This window comes from Pezoporus occidentalis, unplaced genomic scaffold, assembly GCF_034315485.1.
Source record: "Pezoporus occidentalis ecotype Australia unplaced genomic scaffold, CSIRO_AGI_Poc_V1 ctg221, whole genome shotgun sequence".
Classification (NCBI taxonomy): domain Eukaryota; kingdom Metazoa; phylum Chordata; class Aves; order Psittaciformes; family Psittacidae; genus Pezoporus; species Pezoporus occidentalis.
The window spans coordinates 661161-677305 of NW_026914084.1; the positions used below are offsets into that span (position 1 = coordinate 661161).

General features: G+C 45.3%; 1 protein-coding gene across 8 annotated transcripts in view; it reads right to left on the reverse strand.

Moving 5' to 3' along the window:
- The window catches only part of CACNA1I (calcium voltage-gated channel subunit alpha1 I), a 151735-nt gene that overhangs the window by 29173 nt on the left and 106417 nt on the right, over positions 1-16145 (reverse strand). For all 8 annotated transcript variants that reach the window (XM_062620513.1, XM_062620521.1, XM_062620517.1 and 5 more), the window contains 7 exons: positions 15523-15829; positions 13768-14171; positions 3476-3627; positions 2690-2875; positions 1897-2014; positions 1251-1406; positions 725-815 (listed from right to left, as the gene is read on the reverse strand). In XM_062620513.1, coding sequence (XP_062476497.1) covers positions 725-815; positions 1251-1406; positions 1897-2014; positions 2690-2875; positions 3476-3627; positions 13768-14171; positions 15523-15829 — 1414 coding nt within the window. The remainder of the gene's footprint in view (positions 1-724; positions 816-1250; positions 1407-1896; positions 2015-2689; positions 2876-3475; positions 3628-13767; positions 14172-15522; positions 15830-16145) is intronic.

Here is a 16145-nt window from a genome sequence, read left to right on the forward strand (position 1 = left end):
CCATCACAGAGCAAGCTACTCTTGCTGCTCCCTGCCACACAGTCCTGCATGAAGTACAATACCTCTTGCACAAAGACTTGCAGTCTTCAAGGAAAGACTTTGAGGGGTGGAGACCTTACCTGTCAGTCTATAGGCAGACTGTTCTGACAGTTAATTATCTTTTCTTAAAAATATGTGTCTTTTTTTCAGTCTGAATTTACCTAGCTTCAGCTTCCAACCTTTACAATCTCACTATGCTTTTTCTTCTCAATTAAAGAGCCATCTACCATCAAAAATGTCTCCTTATGTTTGACACTTACAGCGTTTGCGATAAAGTCATTTCTCTGGTTTCTCTAAGCTTCATTACCTCTTGCAATAAGACAAGATTTCCAGATCTGTCTGAGTCCTTTTTAATGTGTTGGTATCCCCTGTCCAAATGTGGGTCCAAGATATTGACACAGTATTCCTTAAATGGTGCCCCTGAAGCTAAGCAGGGACAGTCTCACTCCTGAACTCCTAGTTGCTGTTCTGTTGGTCGTTCAAGAACTGCTGCCTTTAGCTACCACATTCTTCAGGATGCCATCACAGCTCTGTTATTTTGCAGATAACACCACAAACTAGCACAAAGGTCAAAATGAAAACTGTAAATTCTTGGAGATTAGAGTAAATTTTCTGCACAATCTGCTTTCAGACTTCTCACTAAACAACAAGACATAAGCAAATATGGCTGTTTGAGCTACTGTACCTGAGCCTTCCTGAGCCTCTTGGAACTGATCTAACTCATCCATGTTTGATGAACTCTGATCTTCATCTGAGTATGACCGGTTGGCATCACCCTGGAACACACAAATTTAGAAGTTGGGAACTCATAAACAGAAAAGACCGTTTGCTCTTGTCTTTTGTTGCTGGAACAACTGTAAAACCCTCCTTGGCAGCCAGGCACCAGTGTGATCACTGGAAAAAGCCTCACATGACCTGAGATGGCTGATGTACTGCGTTCTTGCTTTTGGAGGGACAAAGGACTTACCCTGGTAGGATAGGGTCTGTTGCACAGGGTGGAAATTGTGAGCTCTCTTCCAAAGGGCTTGTCTCTTTCCTTGCAATAATTAATACTGTTGGTTTGGGTTTTTTTTTAATGAGGCCTACCCTGAACTTAACAAGGGAAATGGCAGAAGTGTGATACTTTGGAAGTCCTCCACCCCAGCACTCTCAAAGTTCCTTAGTACCTTAGTACCTGTGTTTCTCCTGATGCAGCCTCAGTGGCAACTCACCTCAGCCTGGAACCCTTCCACAAGAATAGCCACCAGCAGATTGAAGAGGACGTAATTGCCAAATGTCATGAGAGCCACAAAGTAGAGGGATGCCCATGGTGAAGTGGAGGCCATGCCATTATAGAGCACAACATTCCAGTCCTCCTGCGTTAGGATCTACAACCAGGAACAGAGGCCACATAAACATGCAGGAAGAACTCAAAGGGGATTCTCAGAAAAGGACAGTGAAAGGATATGCATCAGGACCACATAGGCCCCTTAACTTCCCCATAACCATACACACACTGTCCCCTGTCACTGTCCATCTGTGGTAGTGCCCAATAGTTTTAGCTGAGTAAAGAAGAAACAAGAGCAACTATAAGGACAATCATGTTCTGAGGTGATGGTGTTAAATATGGAAGTTGCCACACAGGAGTGATATTTGCAAATTGTCTCCTAGGGAAGTAGGAGCACCTCTGTCTGAGAGATAGACCAGTTGTTTGGTTACAGCACACAGTTGTTCTTCCTCCAAACGTCACAGGCCAGCGCCTTTTGTGCGGCCCTTAGTGCTGTTAGGAGCAAGTGCAACACTCCTCAATGAGAAAAAGCACCTCTTCATCCTCTTCACTTTGCCCTGGCCCACCGATGGAGAGAAAAGTGGGCTCACCTGGAAGACGGTGACAATGGCCCACAGCAGGGAGTCAAAATTCTTCCGGTCAGGAACTGTATCTCCTGTGTCTGTCCTGAGGCTGAACTTGCAACCAAAGATGTGCATTCCCAGAATGCTGTTGGGACAAGAAGTGGAGATGGTGTCAAATATAAATGTCTCTTCCATCACAACGAGCTCATCAGAGTAATTCTTTTTCACTCCCAACAATCTAATGTAACGTCAAAAAAGTGAGGGGTAGAACAACACAGCCAGACCTTTGGGACCTATCTGTGAAGAAGGAGCTGTGTATCGCACCCCTATAACTCACCAAAACCCCTTGCTTTCCACCTGTACTGCTTCAGAGCTATTTCCACTAAATTGTCCTTCAGATCTGCTCTCTTCATCATTCTCGTTTGCTTTCATTTTTCTTCATCTCCCCACCACTGCATCTGATGAACTTTCCTGGTTGCTTCCTGCCACCTTTCTGCCAGTCAGCCTCTAGTCTGAAATCTTCCTGCAGCCAGTGCTGATTACCAAGAGACTTCACCTATCCTACAATGGGACATGATGCTCAACATGTGCATTTGGTGGCAGTATTTCTCCAACCCATCCAGGCCAAATCTTCAGCTGCTGAGCCCAATATAGTGCAGCAGTAACCTCAGCCCTTATGAAAAAATAAACCTTTGTCACTGCTGCCTGAGCCTAGAGCAATGAACAAGATGAGTCATGCAGTCATGCTCTGAAGTTGCTGTCCACATGAGCCATGCAGTGCCCCTCCAAAACACTGTGAGGCAACTAACTGCCTCCTCACCTGAATATAAAGATGAAGAGCATGAGGAGCATGCAGAAGGTGGCTACGTTGTCCATAGTCTTCATCAGCACCACAAGCTGTCGGCGCAGTGCAGGCATGAAACGCACCAGCTTCAGCACCCGCAGGAGGCGGAAAGTCCTCAGCACAGAGAGCCCCCCATCTGCCTGGCCGATGATCTCCCAGATGCTATGGCCCGGAGAGGCACAAGGGAGTACAAGGGACAAAATGAAAGACAAGTGAATGAACAGAAGAGAGAGAGAAAAAACAATGCTAGTCCTAGTTTCCACCTCTACATTGGCAGCAAATATAAATGGATCAGAAGGAAAATCTGTTTGAGCAAGATAGAATTAGAAGCATATACTATAGGCATGTGCCTATATGTGGAAAGCTGCTTTTCTCCCTTCAGATGAACATGGCACTGCATGTTGCAGGAGTGAGGAAGGGACTGCAGCATTAAATTCCAGAAAGACAGGTTCTTCTATCACACATTAAACATTTTTAAAATATTTCACAGCTAATATTTATTGTGGATTTACAAGGCAATCACAATTGCCTCCATTCTACAGAGGAGAGAACTGAGGGGCAGAAATGCTATGTGGCTTGCCTAGGGTGATTTACCAAATGTTGGGAAAAGACATCTTGTTCTCCCCATCCCTGGTCTTGTGCATCAGCTCAGCTCCTCCTAGTATAGGTGCTAAATCCTTTTGAAAAGGCACATGGAAATGTGCAAGGTCTTTGGAACTCTTTTTTATGAATATTTCAGTTGATCCCCATGGCCCTTGTCACCTGATGATGACGATGATACTGTCAAAGATGTTGTAGGGGTTGCGGAGGTAATCAAAGAGACCAAAAGCAGCAAGTTTCAGGATCATCTCCAGGGCAAACATGCTTGTGAAGACAACGTTGCTGATCTCCAAGATGTTAGTCAATTCCTCTGGCTGGACAGAAAGCGAATTCAGAGAGTCAGAACTGAAAGAGCCCTGAAATTATGGGAAATAAAGTGCTACCCTTCCCAGGGGACAGGCTTCATAGGGAGCTGCGAGGCTTCCATGGGTGAGATTAGAGCTGGATAGAACCACTTCCACTCCAAATCCTTTGCACATTTACTACCTTCATCATAGATTACGTCTCTAACAAATTCTTTTACTAGAGATGGTCAGGAGCCCCACAGCCATTTACACAGACAAAGCTGACCAAGTGTCTCCCACATCCCACTGCACATCCAGCTAAAGGCTGCTTTATTTGTGCAAAGAATTTGAGTGTTTTTTTTAGCAGGGCAAAAGTGCTGATCTGTGGGCCCCTCTTTCTTCAAGGACTTCTTCCTCTGAAGTTTCCACATGCAGCTAGCACATTTTTTTGCTGTCATTCTGAAAACATTTGAATGATAGGAAAACATTTCCCCATCTTCCTCTGAATCTTACTGCACTTCTCCACCCCTTTTCCCTCTATTTTTATCTTTATCATTTTTCTTTCCCCCACTTCCCACTAAATCTTTCGTATACATTAGTTCTCCGTTCTTGCTCCAGCAGCCTTTTCTCATGCCTCTATCCTTAAAGCGGTCTCAGTAATTACCTGCCTATAAGGGAGAGGAAGAGCAGGAAAGAGTGAGAAAAAGAGAAAAATGAACTCCAGGAAAAAAAAGGAAAAAAGAAAAAAAAAAGGCAATCTGACCCTTCTTTCAGCCCCAGTGAAACAGCCTTCTCCAGCAGAGACCGATGTGTTTGTGCATATGAGAGAAAGTGTTTTAATGACTCCATCAGCGGAACAAGTCTGAGCAAATTAAATTACTCCTCCTTTTGTTTTCTGAATTAATGAGGTTTTTCTTCAGTGTGTGCAGCCTTGGAAACTTCCCTGACAAGGTCAGGAACGGGTCTAGACTGTTTCCTCAGGAATGAAATGTTGCTTCACGGGGAAACAGAGGCTGCACTGACATCTTTGATGAAGGATGTCAGGATCTTGCCATCGCTGAGAAACAGAGGCAAACTGAATTTGGAATGGACTCACCTGCTCAAAGCACTTCTCATCCAGGGACTAGGACTGCACCACAGCCAAACCAGGGCTGAGGTCTTGAACAAGTGAGAGAAAAACTTCCTCCCAGTATAATGGGTTGCATCTTGGAGCCAACCTAGACAACCCATGGCCTTCAGACTGCATGAGACTGCTAGGGCAATTAACCTGATGCTGGACATCACCTTCCCAAGCAGCAGCTGAGGGGGACCTGCTCCAGATGAAGGTGTGCCACCTTTCCAAGCAGAGGAACAAGGCATGGCAGCTCCAAGGCACTTCTTCAGGGCTCCTCTGGCCAAAATTTCCATGTTTACCTTGAAGTAGTTATGTCATACCTCAGACAAGTTTACATATTTGATGTATAATGGACTGTGCCACTGAGCCCCAGCTCCAAGTCTTCAAGGTGGGTCTGATCCAGGCTCTGTGGTAGCAGGCAGTACTGTTCTCACTGTTTGGATACCCATGCTGAAAAGGTGGCTGAGGACTCCTTACTTCCTTCATGTTGGTCTGAGTTATGTGTGGACCACTCTTTTAAGCATCATGTAAAAAGGACGGGAACAAAGCTGCAAAAGCCTGTTGTTTGAGGCAAGAGAGGACACACATTCCTAGCACTGCAGAAACGAAAAATCAGTCCCTGCAGGTCAGAACCAGCATTTTTACCATGAGCTCATTATTAGTGCCCACTAGAACAGCAGTCATGGTCTCTACCTGAGGACTGCAAAATTGACATTTTACTGAAGAGCAGCCTTTGTGTTGGCTGTACCCGTTACTTACTCATCTGTTGGAAGATGAAGTGAGGAAAGAACGTAGCTCTGGGCCTGACCCTCCCCCTGAAGCAGGGGGCTGTTTTAACCCCTTCTCTGGGACCCCAGGGGCCCAGATCCTCCCAGGTGAGTAAATGGACTCGAAACTGCTCCTCACTTCTGTGGCTTTCCATACCCTTTGCTGATTTCTTGCACTCCTCATTGCAGATTTTTATTGAAATACTCCATTTCTTTAAAATAAAGGAGATGGCTCAATTTCTATCCATAATTATATTTGAATAGCAAAACCATCCTGAAAAGGAGGGGGAAAGAAGGGGAGATAACACTGAAGAGAGGAAAAACAACAAGCAAGTGCACATAGGAAGGGAGAGATGAAGATCACTTCATGGAGAGCCAGCCAATAATGACACTTGCTAGGAACATGAGGTCCATATGCTAAACAGAGATGTCAATTTCAGCCTGAATCAAATGATTGTCAGTGAGAATGAGCAATGTACAAAAGTGACAGGCTATGATGGTGGATTATCCTCCCCTCAACTGTCCACACATTCTCTCTCGAGGAACTGATGTTTGAAAAGCCATGCTTGCATCTCACTTGTGGAAAAGGTCATCTGTTCCCCTGTCTCGCCTTCCCTCCCTGACATCTGTTCCTCTAGGCAAGCCTCCACCTGTTAGTCTTTTTTTAATGGGCCATAAATCAGCCCCAGCAAAGCATCCTTCCTAGAGAGAGGGGTAGGAAAGACTGAGCAGGGAAAGGAATGAGAGATGGGCAGAGAGAAAGGCAGCAAAGGAAGAATCAAAAAACAAAGCCAAGAAAACCCCCTTAAATAAACTCACTGGCACCTACAAGAAGTAGAGGAGAGATCTTTTTTTTTATTACTTTTTTCTTTTTAATGGAGGATGTTTTTTCCTGGAGAAGGAAGAGCAACACAAAAGGAATGAACTCAGGAAAACAAAGAAGAGAAAAAGAGAGGACTATGTTGGAGAGGTACACTCCCTGGATAAAGGATGCATTACAGCTGTTTCCGGAGATACAAATAATTCAGCACTGTGCAAAGAGCCAGAAGCTGGGAGCCAGGGCTGCAGGGCTGGGGACACCAGGGGCCGTGTCCTTTGTGGGGATGCCCTTGCACATGAGGCACTGTGGCCATGAACGGCAGTGGACATGGCTGGTGCAGGGGACTCTCTCTGGCCAGGGAAGTGTGAACTTAATGAGGCAGGCAAGTGAAAAGGGAAGAAGTGGTCTGATAGACTGGTTTACCCATCACACTAAGACAGAAACTTGAATAAAACTGTGGGAGCTGAGTATTGGGGTGAGAAGGGTGGCTCAAAGAGGAGAGAAATCAGAGGGGAAAGCATGCCCAGAGCCAGTGTTTGAACCAGGCTGGTTCACCTACTCTGCATACAGATCTCTTTCTAAATCTATGAAACTACCCAATTCTTCATGGCACAAAATCCTTCATCCCTAGCAGTGCAGACCAAATACTGAGCATGAAATGTATGAATCAGATCTATTTCAGAGCTCCTGCCCAGTGATCAGAAACTAGAACTGGGGCAATAGAGGGCAGCAGCTATTTTCCCCTTTTCAATTTCTTACTTACATTAGAGTTCTTAAGTCAGATTAGACTGAAAAAGTAATTAGTCCATTAACTGACAGGAGCCAGAAACTGCTGCACTGTCAAAAAGGTTTTCACAGGGAAGTCTGCTGCTTCCCTGGGGCCAGGGTAAGGGACTTCACCAGAAAACTCACTCATCTCATTCATCCCTGCAGCTACTATCTTTTATTAGTCTTCCAGGTGGCCAATGAGGAAATCAATTCAAGAAGCCTGAGGAGACTCAATAAGGACTCAGGGCCTTGGGGTTTAGAGTCTGAGAGCCCAAGTAGTGTTCTTGTCCCTCCTGCCAGTCACCATCAGTGACAACAGCTACATCAGAAGAATCTCAGTAATTAAATACTGGCTCCGTGACTGGTGTCAGTGCTATAAGTTGGGGTTTTCTGACCATGGACCAATCTACATGGCATCAGGCCTATGAGCAGTAGATGGGGTATGCTTGTCCCAAAGGGGGAAAAAGATTCTAGCCCAGGAGCTAACAGAGCTTATAGACAGCACTTTCAACTAGGCTAGAAGGGGAAAGGGGGCAACACCAGGCTCGCTAGACATGAGCCACAGGGTAGTGTGCCACTGTTGGAGTCCAGATCCACAGGGCAACTTAAATGCATTTATGCCAATGCCTGCAGCATGGGCAACAAACAGGAGTTGAAAGCCATTGTGCAGCAGGGAAATCATGACATAATTGACATCAAAGAAACATGAAGGAATGATTTGCATGATTGGAGTGCTGCAGTGGATGGCTACAACCTCTTCAGAAGGGATAGGCAAGGAAAATGAGGTGGTGGGGTTGTGTTGTATGCCAGGGAGTGCATCGACTGCCTTGAACTCAGTGTTGTAAGTGAGAAGGCTGCATGTTTGTGGGTAAAGATCAGGGAGAAGGCCAATGAATCAGATATCCTAGTAAGAGTCTGTTATAGACCACCCAGCCAGGATGAAGCTACACATGAAGCATTCTTCAAACAACTGGGAGAAGTTTCACGATCGCTTGCCTTTGTTCTTGTGGGGGATTTCAACCCCTCACTTGGCTGCTGGAAGTACAACAAGTATAACACAGCAGAGAAGAAACAATCCAGGAGGTTCTTGAGGGGTGTGGAAGATAACTTCCTAACCCAGATGGTTAGTGAGCCAACTAAGGGAGATGCCTGGCTGGATTTGCTGTTTGCAAACAGAGAGGGACTGGCAGGTGATGTGATGTTTGGAGGCTGTCTTGGGCAAAGCAATCACAAATGATTGCATTTCCAGTCCTTAGAGAGGTCAGGAAGAAGGTTAGCAAAACCTCCACCTTATACTTCTAGAGGGCTGACTCTGGCCTGTTTAGCACATTGGTTGGCAGAACTCCTTAGGAAACATTACTGAAGGACGAAGGGGTCCAGAAAAGCTGGACACTTCAAGAATGAAATCCTTAAGGTGCAGGAGCAGATGGTCCCTATGTGCTGAAGATCAAACTGGTGGGCAAGAGATCAGCCTGAATGAACACAGAGATAGTGCCGGAACTCAAGAAAAAAATGAGAATTTATCATCTGTGGAAGAAGGGACTGTCACCCCATGAGAAGTACAAGGATGTTGTTAGGTTATTTAGAGAGAAAGTCAGAATGGAACTAAATCTGGCCACTGCCATAGAAGATAATAAAAGTACTTTTACAAATATATTAGCAATAAAAGAAGGGCCAAAGAGAACCTCCATCCTCTGCTGGATAGTACGGGAAAGCTAGTGACTGAGGATGAGAAAAAAGCTCAGGTACCTCACGCTGCCTTTCCCTCAGTTTTTAATAGTCACCAGCCATCCTCAGGGTACTCAGTTCCCCAAGCTGGATGGCAGAAATAGGGAGCTGACTGAAGTCCCCATAATTCAGGAGGAAATGATTAGCAACTTCCTGTTCCACTTACACATACACAAGTCTATGGGGCCAGATGGGTTCCACACAAGAGTGCTTAAGGAGCTGGCAGAGGAGCTTGCTAAGCCACTCTCCAGCATCTATCAGCAGTCCTGGTCTAGAGGGCAGATCCCTGAGGACTAGAGTTCGGCAGATGTGACACCTCTGTACAAAAAGGGCAGGAAGGAAGACCCTGGGAATTACAGGCCTGTCAGCCTCACATCAGTGCTGGGGAAGGTGATGGAGCAGATGATCCTAAGTGAGATCATTAAGCATGTGAGGGAAAATGGAGGGATCAGGCCAGTCAGCATGGGTTCATGAAGGGCAGGTCCTGCTTGATCAGCCTGGTCTCCTTCTACGATAGGGTGACCCGCTTGGTTGATGAGGGAAGGGCTGTGGACATTGTGTATGTGTATTTAAGTCAAGCATTTGACACTGTCTCCCACAGCATTCTCCTGAAGACACTGGCTGCTCATGGCCTGGATAGGTGGATTCTTTACTGGGCTGGAAACTGGCTGGATGGCCAAGCCCAAAGAGTGGTGGTAAATGGTATCACTTCTAGCTGGCAACCAGTCACTAGGGGTGTCCCTTAGGGCTCAGTATTAGGGCCAGTGTTGTTTTGTATCTTCATTGATGATCTGGATGAGGGGATTGAGTGCACCCTCAGTAAATCTGTGGACAACATGGGGCTGGCTGGGAGTGTTCATCTGCTGAAGGATAAGGGAAGCTCTGCAGAGGGATCTGGTATTGGAACAGGCTTCCCAGGAAATAGTGATATGGATTAGTGGTGGCTTTGGCAGTCCTGGGTTAATGGTTGGACTTGGTCTTAAAGGTCTTTTCTAACCTAGTTGATTCTATGATTCTATGAATATGCTGACCACCATGAAGTCCCTGCAGGAGAAGTTTCTCTTAACCAGGAGTAAAATTACAGCTGTCTAGAAACTGAAGAGCAATTGATGTGATCTAAGCAGACCAGCCCTACAAAACCTGCACATCACTGCCTCTGAGAACATGAGAGAGAAATATCGCATAAAGAGGTCACTCCAGACTCCATTTTTACTCACTATTTCAAAGTCACTTGACAATAATCAGAAAAGGCATAGAAATCAGCCACTGAAAATACCAACTAGCTTTTACTTACTCTAATCACCACCCCACAACCAATGCAGGATTTTGTGATGTCTTGTTATACCCTAGTTTTACAAGACTGAAGTAATGTGGTTTCATCTACCACCCCAGGGAGGCTGTTCCATCATTTACTAAATGTCAGCATGATGAGCTGGCTTGGACATTCTCTGAATGTTTTTGACAAGCAGCAAATAGTAAAAAGAGAAGCAATAACTGTAAAATATGAACTTCTGGATGCAATAACAGCTGGTTTAAAGGGAAATCGCATAGGCTATAGGATATGAAGGTACTGATCCACAGAGCTGCTATAGCTAGGAAACAAAGGATCGTCTCCTGATCCACACAAGACCTCATAAAGTATTGATCTGATGTACAAAGGAATACTGTGAGTAGATACTGGAGAAGATAAACCAGGTTATCCTGCAATTGTCTCATTGGCTACTAATGGCAAAGAAGCTTGAGTCCAACAGGCCATGCAAGAAATATAAGAGAAAGGCAGCCTGGGACATTCAGCTGGGACCAGCCCTTCATCTGAAAGCTGAATAAGGGAGAAAAGTGAGCACCACCACCACATCCTCTGTGCATATTTTAAAAGTGAGCCTCTTAAAAGGATCCTTCTGGACAGCCACAAGCATCTAATATTTTCTATACTGGATTTTAAAAATAGGCATTTCCAAGTAGAAGCAGATCTGAAGAACTGCAAAAGTATTTCAAGGAAGACAAAGCTTGAAATGATTGATTCTGGTTTGTGCAATGGCCCAGCAATATCTGAAGACTTAATATTGAGAATATTGTATGGTATAATGCACATTGATGGATCTGAATAAACTTACCTATTTACAAGTGATAACTTGTGATAAGCTTCAGAATTAAAAATGACTCACAGCAGTGCAGTTTGTCCCAAAATGAGTTTATTTCCTTCACAAGAAATGCATAAGGAGATGGGAAACTGCCCTAGCCACGTATATAGAAAAGGACAAGAGGACTAGATGCATAAGCTAAACAAAGCCAAATTCCACAGTGATTTGGATTCGAGTAAAGTGGTTTGAATTGCTGAGGCTAAGTGGCAGACACTGAATATTAAACCCCTGACTTGTAATAAACAGATAATTTTAATTCATGCCATTCTTTCTGTTGGTCAAGGCTGAGGAAGTGAAAGTGAGACTTGCACATCGGCTCTGGCTCCCAGGTTCCTGTGTTTCTGAAGCTGAACCTTGTGCCTGTACAGTCTGTCTCACTCATTAACATGATGGTTGGTGGGTGCTTTGGTCAGCGGACCAACTCACCAGTGTATAGTCTGTGAATAAGTGCAGCAGCACTGCTCATACCTGTGACACTTTCACACATCTTCTTGCCCAGCCAGGTATGTCCCCAGAATGTGGCTGGGGTTGTGACCTCCCATGCACCAGAAAATAGAAGAGGTCTCTGTATGCATTAACTCTGGGCCAAGAGCCATTTGTATAATGAAGTAGCTGAAGCAACAGAAGCTACTTCAGTCATAGGATGCCATCACCCTGCAAAACACAGATCCCTGTAGACAGAGGTTTTTTGCTCGAAATCTTTCTGTGAAATTTATGTTTCTGGGAGAAAAAAACAACAAGAAAAAAGCAAAACAAAACAAAGGAAGGAGAGAAAAGGAGGTGAAGAAGTACCAGTCTGAGATGTACTGATAACATGTCTTGAGGAACACTGAAAGAAGGCAAAGGGAAGTGTGTATGTCTGTGTGCTTTCGAGTTAACTGCTTTCTGAAAAGGACCTAGAATTCATGGTATGGTCTGAATTATTTTTAACCTTGTGTCAGGATTCACTGTACATATTTTAAATAAACAGGCTACACCACATATTTCAGTTATGATCAATTCAGCTGACATAACTTTCTAGCAGTAACAGCATGCAGGGTCATAAGCTTTTCCTAGCTACTTAAGGATAAAAAGTGGTAACATAACTTTAAGGACATGTCATTAACAGCCTGCTACTAGAAGCCCCAAGGCTGCAGGCAGCTCCTACTCTGCTGCAGGCTGTACAAACCCAGCAGAGGTGGCCTAGAAGGGCTTAAATCTGCACACAGGTTTGCCAGAACATGACAGTGAATTCTCTACCTCCAGCTCAACTATTCTTCCTCTAAATGCTTAAGTCACGCTGTCTCCAATAAACCAAAATGAACAATGGTTTTCCCTGCTTGGTGCTCACATCTTTAAAATATCAGTGGGCAGTTTTCATATTTTCCTGGGCTTCAACCCTTAGTCATCTCTCTGTTATGCGTTAAATGCATCGTTCTTTTTTATCTACTTTCATGAGTCAACCCCTCCAGTCTCTTTTCCATTCTTCTCTCCTCTGAGCTCCCACCAGTATTTTTCTGGTACTGAAGCATCCAGTGCAGTTTTGCATTCTGGGTTCAGATTAAAGTTTCCCACCCTTGTATCAGAAACTAGCTGGGCTTTGAAGAATGGTTTAATGCTTGGTATGTGGGTGGGATCCAGACATATGAGGCTTCAAATACTGGCTCACACGACACGTTGCCTCTAACAGGGAATTTAATGTACTCTGGGTCTAAAGATATCTCCATCCTGATACAGCAAAGGGCAAATCAGAATGCCTTGCTTGAACCAGATTCACTGCCTGTCTCTTTGCTACCAGAGACTGTGTTCAGGACTAGACTTCACCTTGGTTCCAAAGCTTCAATACAGTCAGCATCTCAGTAGTGGAGTGATCCCCTATTTTTGTGATCTGGGCAGGCTCGTGGAGTGAATCATGGTCACATTCAGGCAGCGTAGACCTGAGACATGCATGTACAGCATGGACTCCTTTAACGCAAACTGCAGCATAGCTACCAGCAATACAGATGCAAGGTTATGGGGCATGCTTAACATCCTCTGAAGCTAGCTCTGCACATCACAGAATGGACACAGCCTCTGTTTTCCAGCTATAAAATAAGAACACGCAATCCTTCTCCATATCATAAGTCTGTCATTAGGATAAAGTGTGCTGCTGACTCAGAGCTGCCTAAAAACTATTGGCATGAAAGTCAAACCTGTGCCCACACCTGCTATTGTCTGACCCATCCATCACTTCTTGCTGCCAGGGCAAAGGAAAGGCTCAAGCCATCTGAGCCCCCAAAATGACTGGACATGGGAGGTGGTGCCTTTCCTAGCTTTCTTGTATAGTTAGACTGTGCTCAGGCATCTCTTAATTAAGCTGGAAAGGCTAGCAAGCTGATTGATAGATTTGAATTGACATGCTGGTGAAGTGCCTGTGACATCCCCAGAGGGCACATTAAATAAACCAAATAGACTAAGGATTCAGTAAGTTAATGAAGAGGGAAATGAGAGAAATGAGGAAGATGGAAGACATGAGGGTGAAGGAGAAAGAAAAATATGGGAAGAGAAGACAGGGTAAAAAAGAAAAACAGGGATAAAAGTAAATAGGAAGGAGGAAAACAGAGGGGCTGAGAGGAGGTGAGAAGGAAATACATAAAGACAGTGAACAGGATTAAGTGCAGGGGTAAGGAAGAAATGACTGTGCAAGATCCTGAGGATTTCTCCAAAGCCATGCTGGGACCATCTGTGCTGCAGCCTGGAGTCCAAATTGTTCAATCTCTGCCTCCACCAAGTTGCATTAACTGCTTAGCAAGGTTGTAACCCCCAGCAGGACTCACCGCTCCACTCTGCCCCCCATGCCCTAAGGTGCCTTACCTGCTCATGGTGCTCAATGCCCATGCTGATAGTGTTCACTAGGATTGCAATCATGATCCCACGGTTGAAGTACTTGCTGTCCACAATCACTCGAAGCTTGATCCTCACTTCTCGCCACATATCACTGCAGAGCTTCAGCCGTCCACCTTCTTCCACCTCCTCTTCTTCCTTTTCCAGCGCCGAGGCGCCCTGGTCCTCTCTGCTACCCTCACCCTCTTCTTTGCTGACTCCTCCGTCCTCCTGCTCTGAGTCAGTGTTATCCAGGACAGAGAGCCTTCGGGATGCTTCATGCTCCACCCTATGGCATCGGGGGCAGTTGGTGGGATCAGAGGTTGCTGTCACAGCAATGGGCTGGACAAAGGCCTGAGGAGGGCAGTCAAGAGAGTTGTGCTGCTGGCAAAGCCCTGGGGAGAGAAATGAACACGCTTAAAGGAGAAGGCTTTGAAAAAGACACTGAAACTGGGCACATGTTTGACTTTTGGGTATTTAGACAGGGTAACTGGGCTTTTTAGTGGTAAAGATGATTAAGCACTGGCACATCATCTCAAGGCTAGCAATAAAAGCCATTGCCCTTACGGGCTTTGCACTGGCTGTGTCACCAAAAGGCATAGTACTGTTCAGCTGCCAATTATTAGGCTCAATGGGGGTTTGCATCCATCAGAGGAAGAACTGTTTTGGCTGATGCAGGAGTCACAGCTTGCAACTCAGTAGCTTGTGTTACATGGGAACTGAGGGAAAAACAATCACGAGGGCTGATTTTTGGCCTGAACTGCTACAAATGGGGTCCAAGAACCCACACGCTGAGCTGAACTCTTTAAGTTAGAGAAGCTACATTAGCAAAGCGTCTCAAGAAGCAAGAAAAGGTAGCTCAAGAACACTTCCTCCTGACAGTCAATGTGCTCTGAGTCAGAACAGATCTCCTGACTTTAGTGAGAAAACTAAGTTTATGTTCCTCAACCCTCTAAGTTGGACCTGGAAGATCAAACAGACATGAATCAATTAATTCATTAACTCAGAGCATGAAGGCTGCAGAAACTTTTCTCCCAGGAAGTAAAGAAAATGAAAGACTGAATATGCAAGACCAGCTGAAGGAAAATACGCTTTTTGCTTGTTAGTGGGAGCATAACTTAGGAAAGACATTGGAAGCAGTTGATACTAACTCTACAAAACCATTTTTACAGTTACTTTTCAGGCCAGGAATCCAATTTACATGGTATCTCATATCTAATTTTACACAACAGCATGTGTTCCCATCAAGAGAAATTGTCTCATTGCCCTTGCCTGAGTTCTTCAGTATTGTTCCCTTGGTTCAGGAGACACCCATTACAATTCTACTCCCTTTGCCTCTCTCTTATAGCACAGCAACTCATTTTTGGCAGAGAACTTTGGGGGATCTGCTATGCCACCAAGTCAAATCCTTAGTCCCACTTTGTCATATCCCCGTAACACTTCTCTCTCCCAAACTGCTGTCATTACCCTGTACCAGACCTGAAGCCCTTTACTAGACTCTGTTTTAGACCTGGCTTTCCCATGTTCCTTGATGGTCACCCCCGTGTCATTCCCATTCTCACTGGTCATCCCCACCTCGCAAGTCTAGTGCACTGGCCATGGCCCCACGCTCACTGTGGCCAATGTTAATTCTAATTCTGTGCTTTGTAGGCACAGGTCCTTTGGCAGGCTGGCACATAGAGATGCTCCCAGTTACACTCACGTTTCCACTACTGGCATTTCCAGCTTTACACATGCAATCCTTACTGTAGTGCCTCTGGCTTTTCCTGTTCACGCCTAGCTTGGCATTGCTTGGCTGCACGTGGCCCTGGCGCCGGCTCTGTATGCTGTTATACAGCCCAAGGGTGCGGCGTTTGGCTTTGCGCATTATGTGGCAGATGTATTGGAAGATCTCCTCATAGCAGTCTCCTGGCTCCATGTAGCTGGCAACAGTACTGGAGGAGAGGTACCGGGCCCTCTGCTCCTGCATCAGCTGGTGCTCCCGCTGCTTGGTCTCTGAGAACTGTGTGGCAATGACCACCAGGCACAAATTGATCATGAAGAAGGAGCCCACCTAGTAGTAAAGGATAAGAAGGAACAATCAATGTCAGCATGAGGAAGAACATGCAGGAGGGGGAATGTAAGAGGAGAGAGGAATGGAAAGTGCCTGCAGGCAGACCAGCCTGTGTAAGGAGATAGGATTCCAGAGAAAACCAGGGCTAGCTGAGCTTGATTTTTGAAAACTCACTGGGATTTCCACGCAGAATTTAGAGCTCTGAATTGAAATTCAGGAAACACAAGCCTGGCATTTGGCTCTTTTGGCAGGTTTGGGACCTTTAGCAAGTCCCTTAGAAGCACTTTTATATCCCTCTTTTATATTTGTTGGTGCT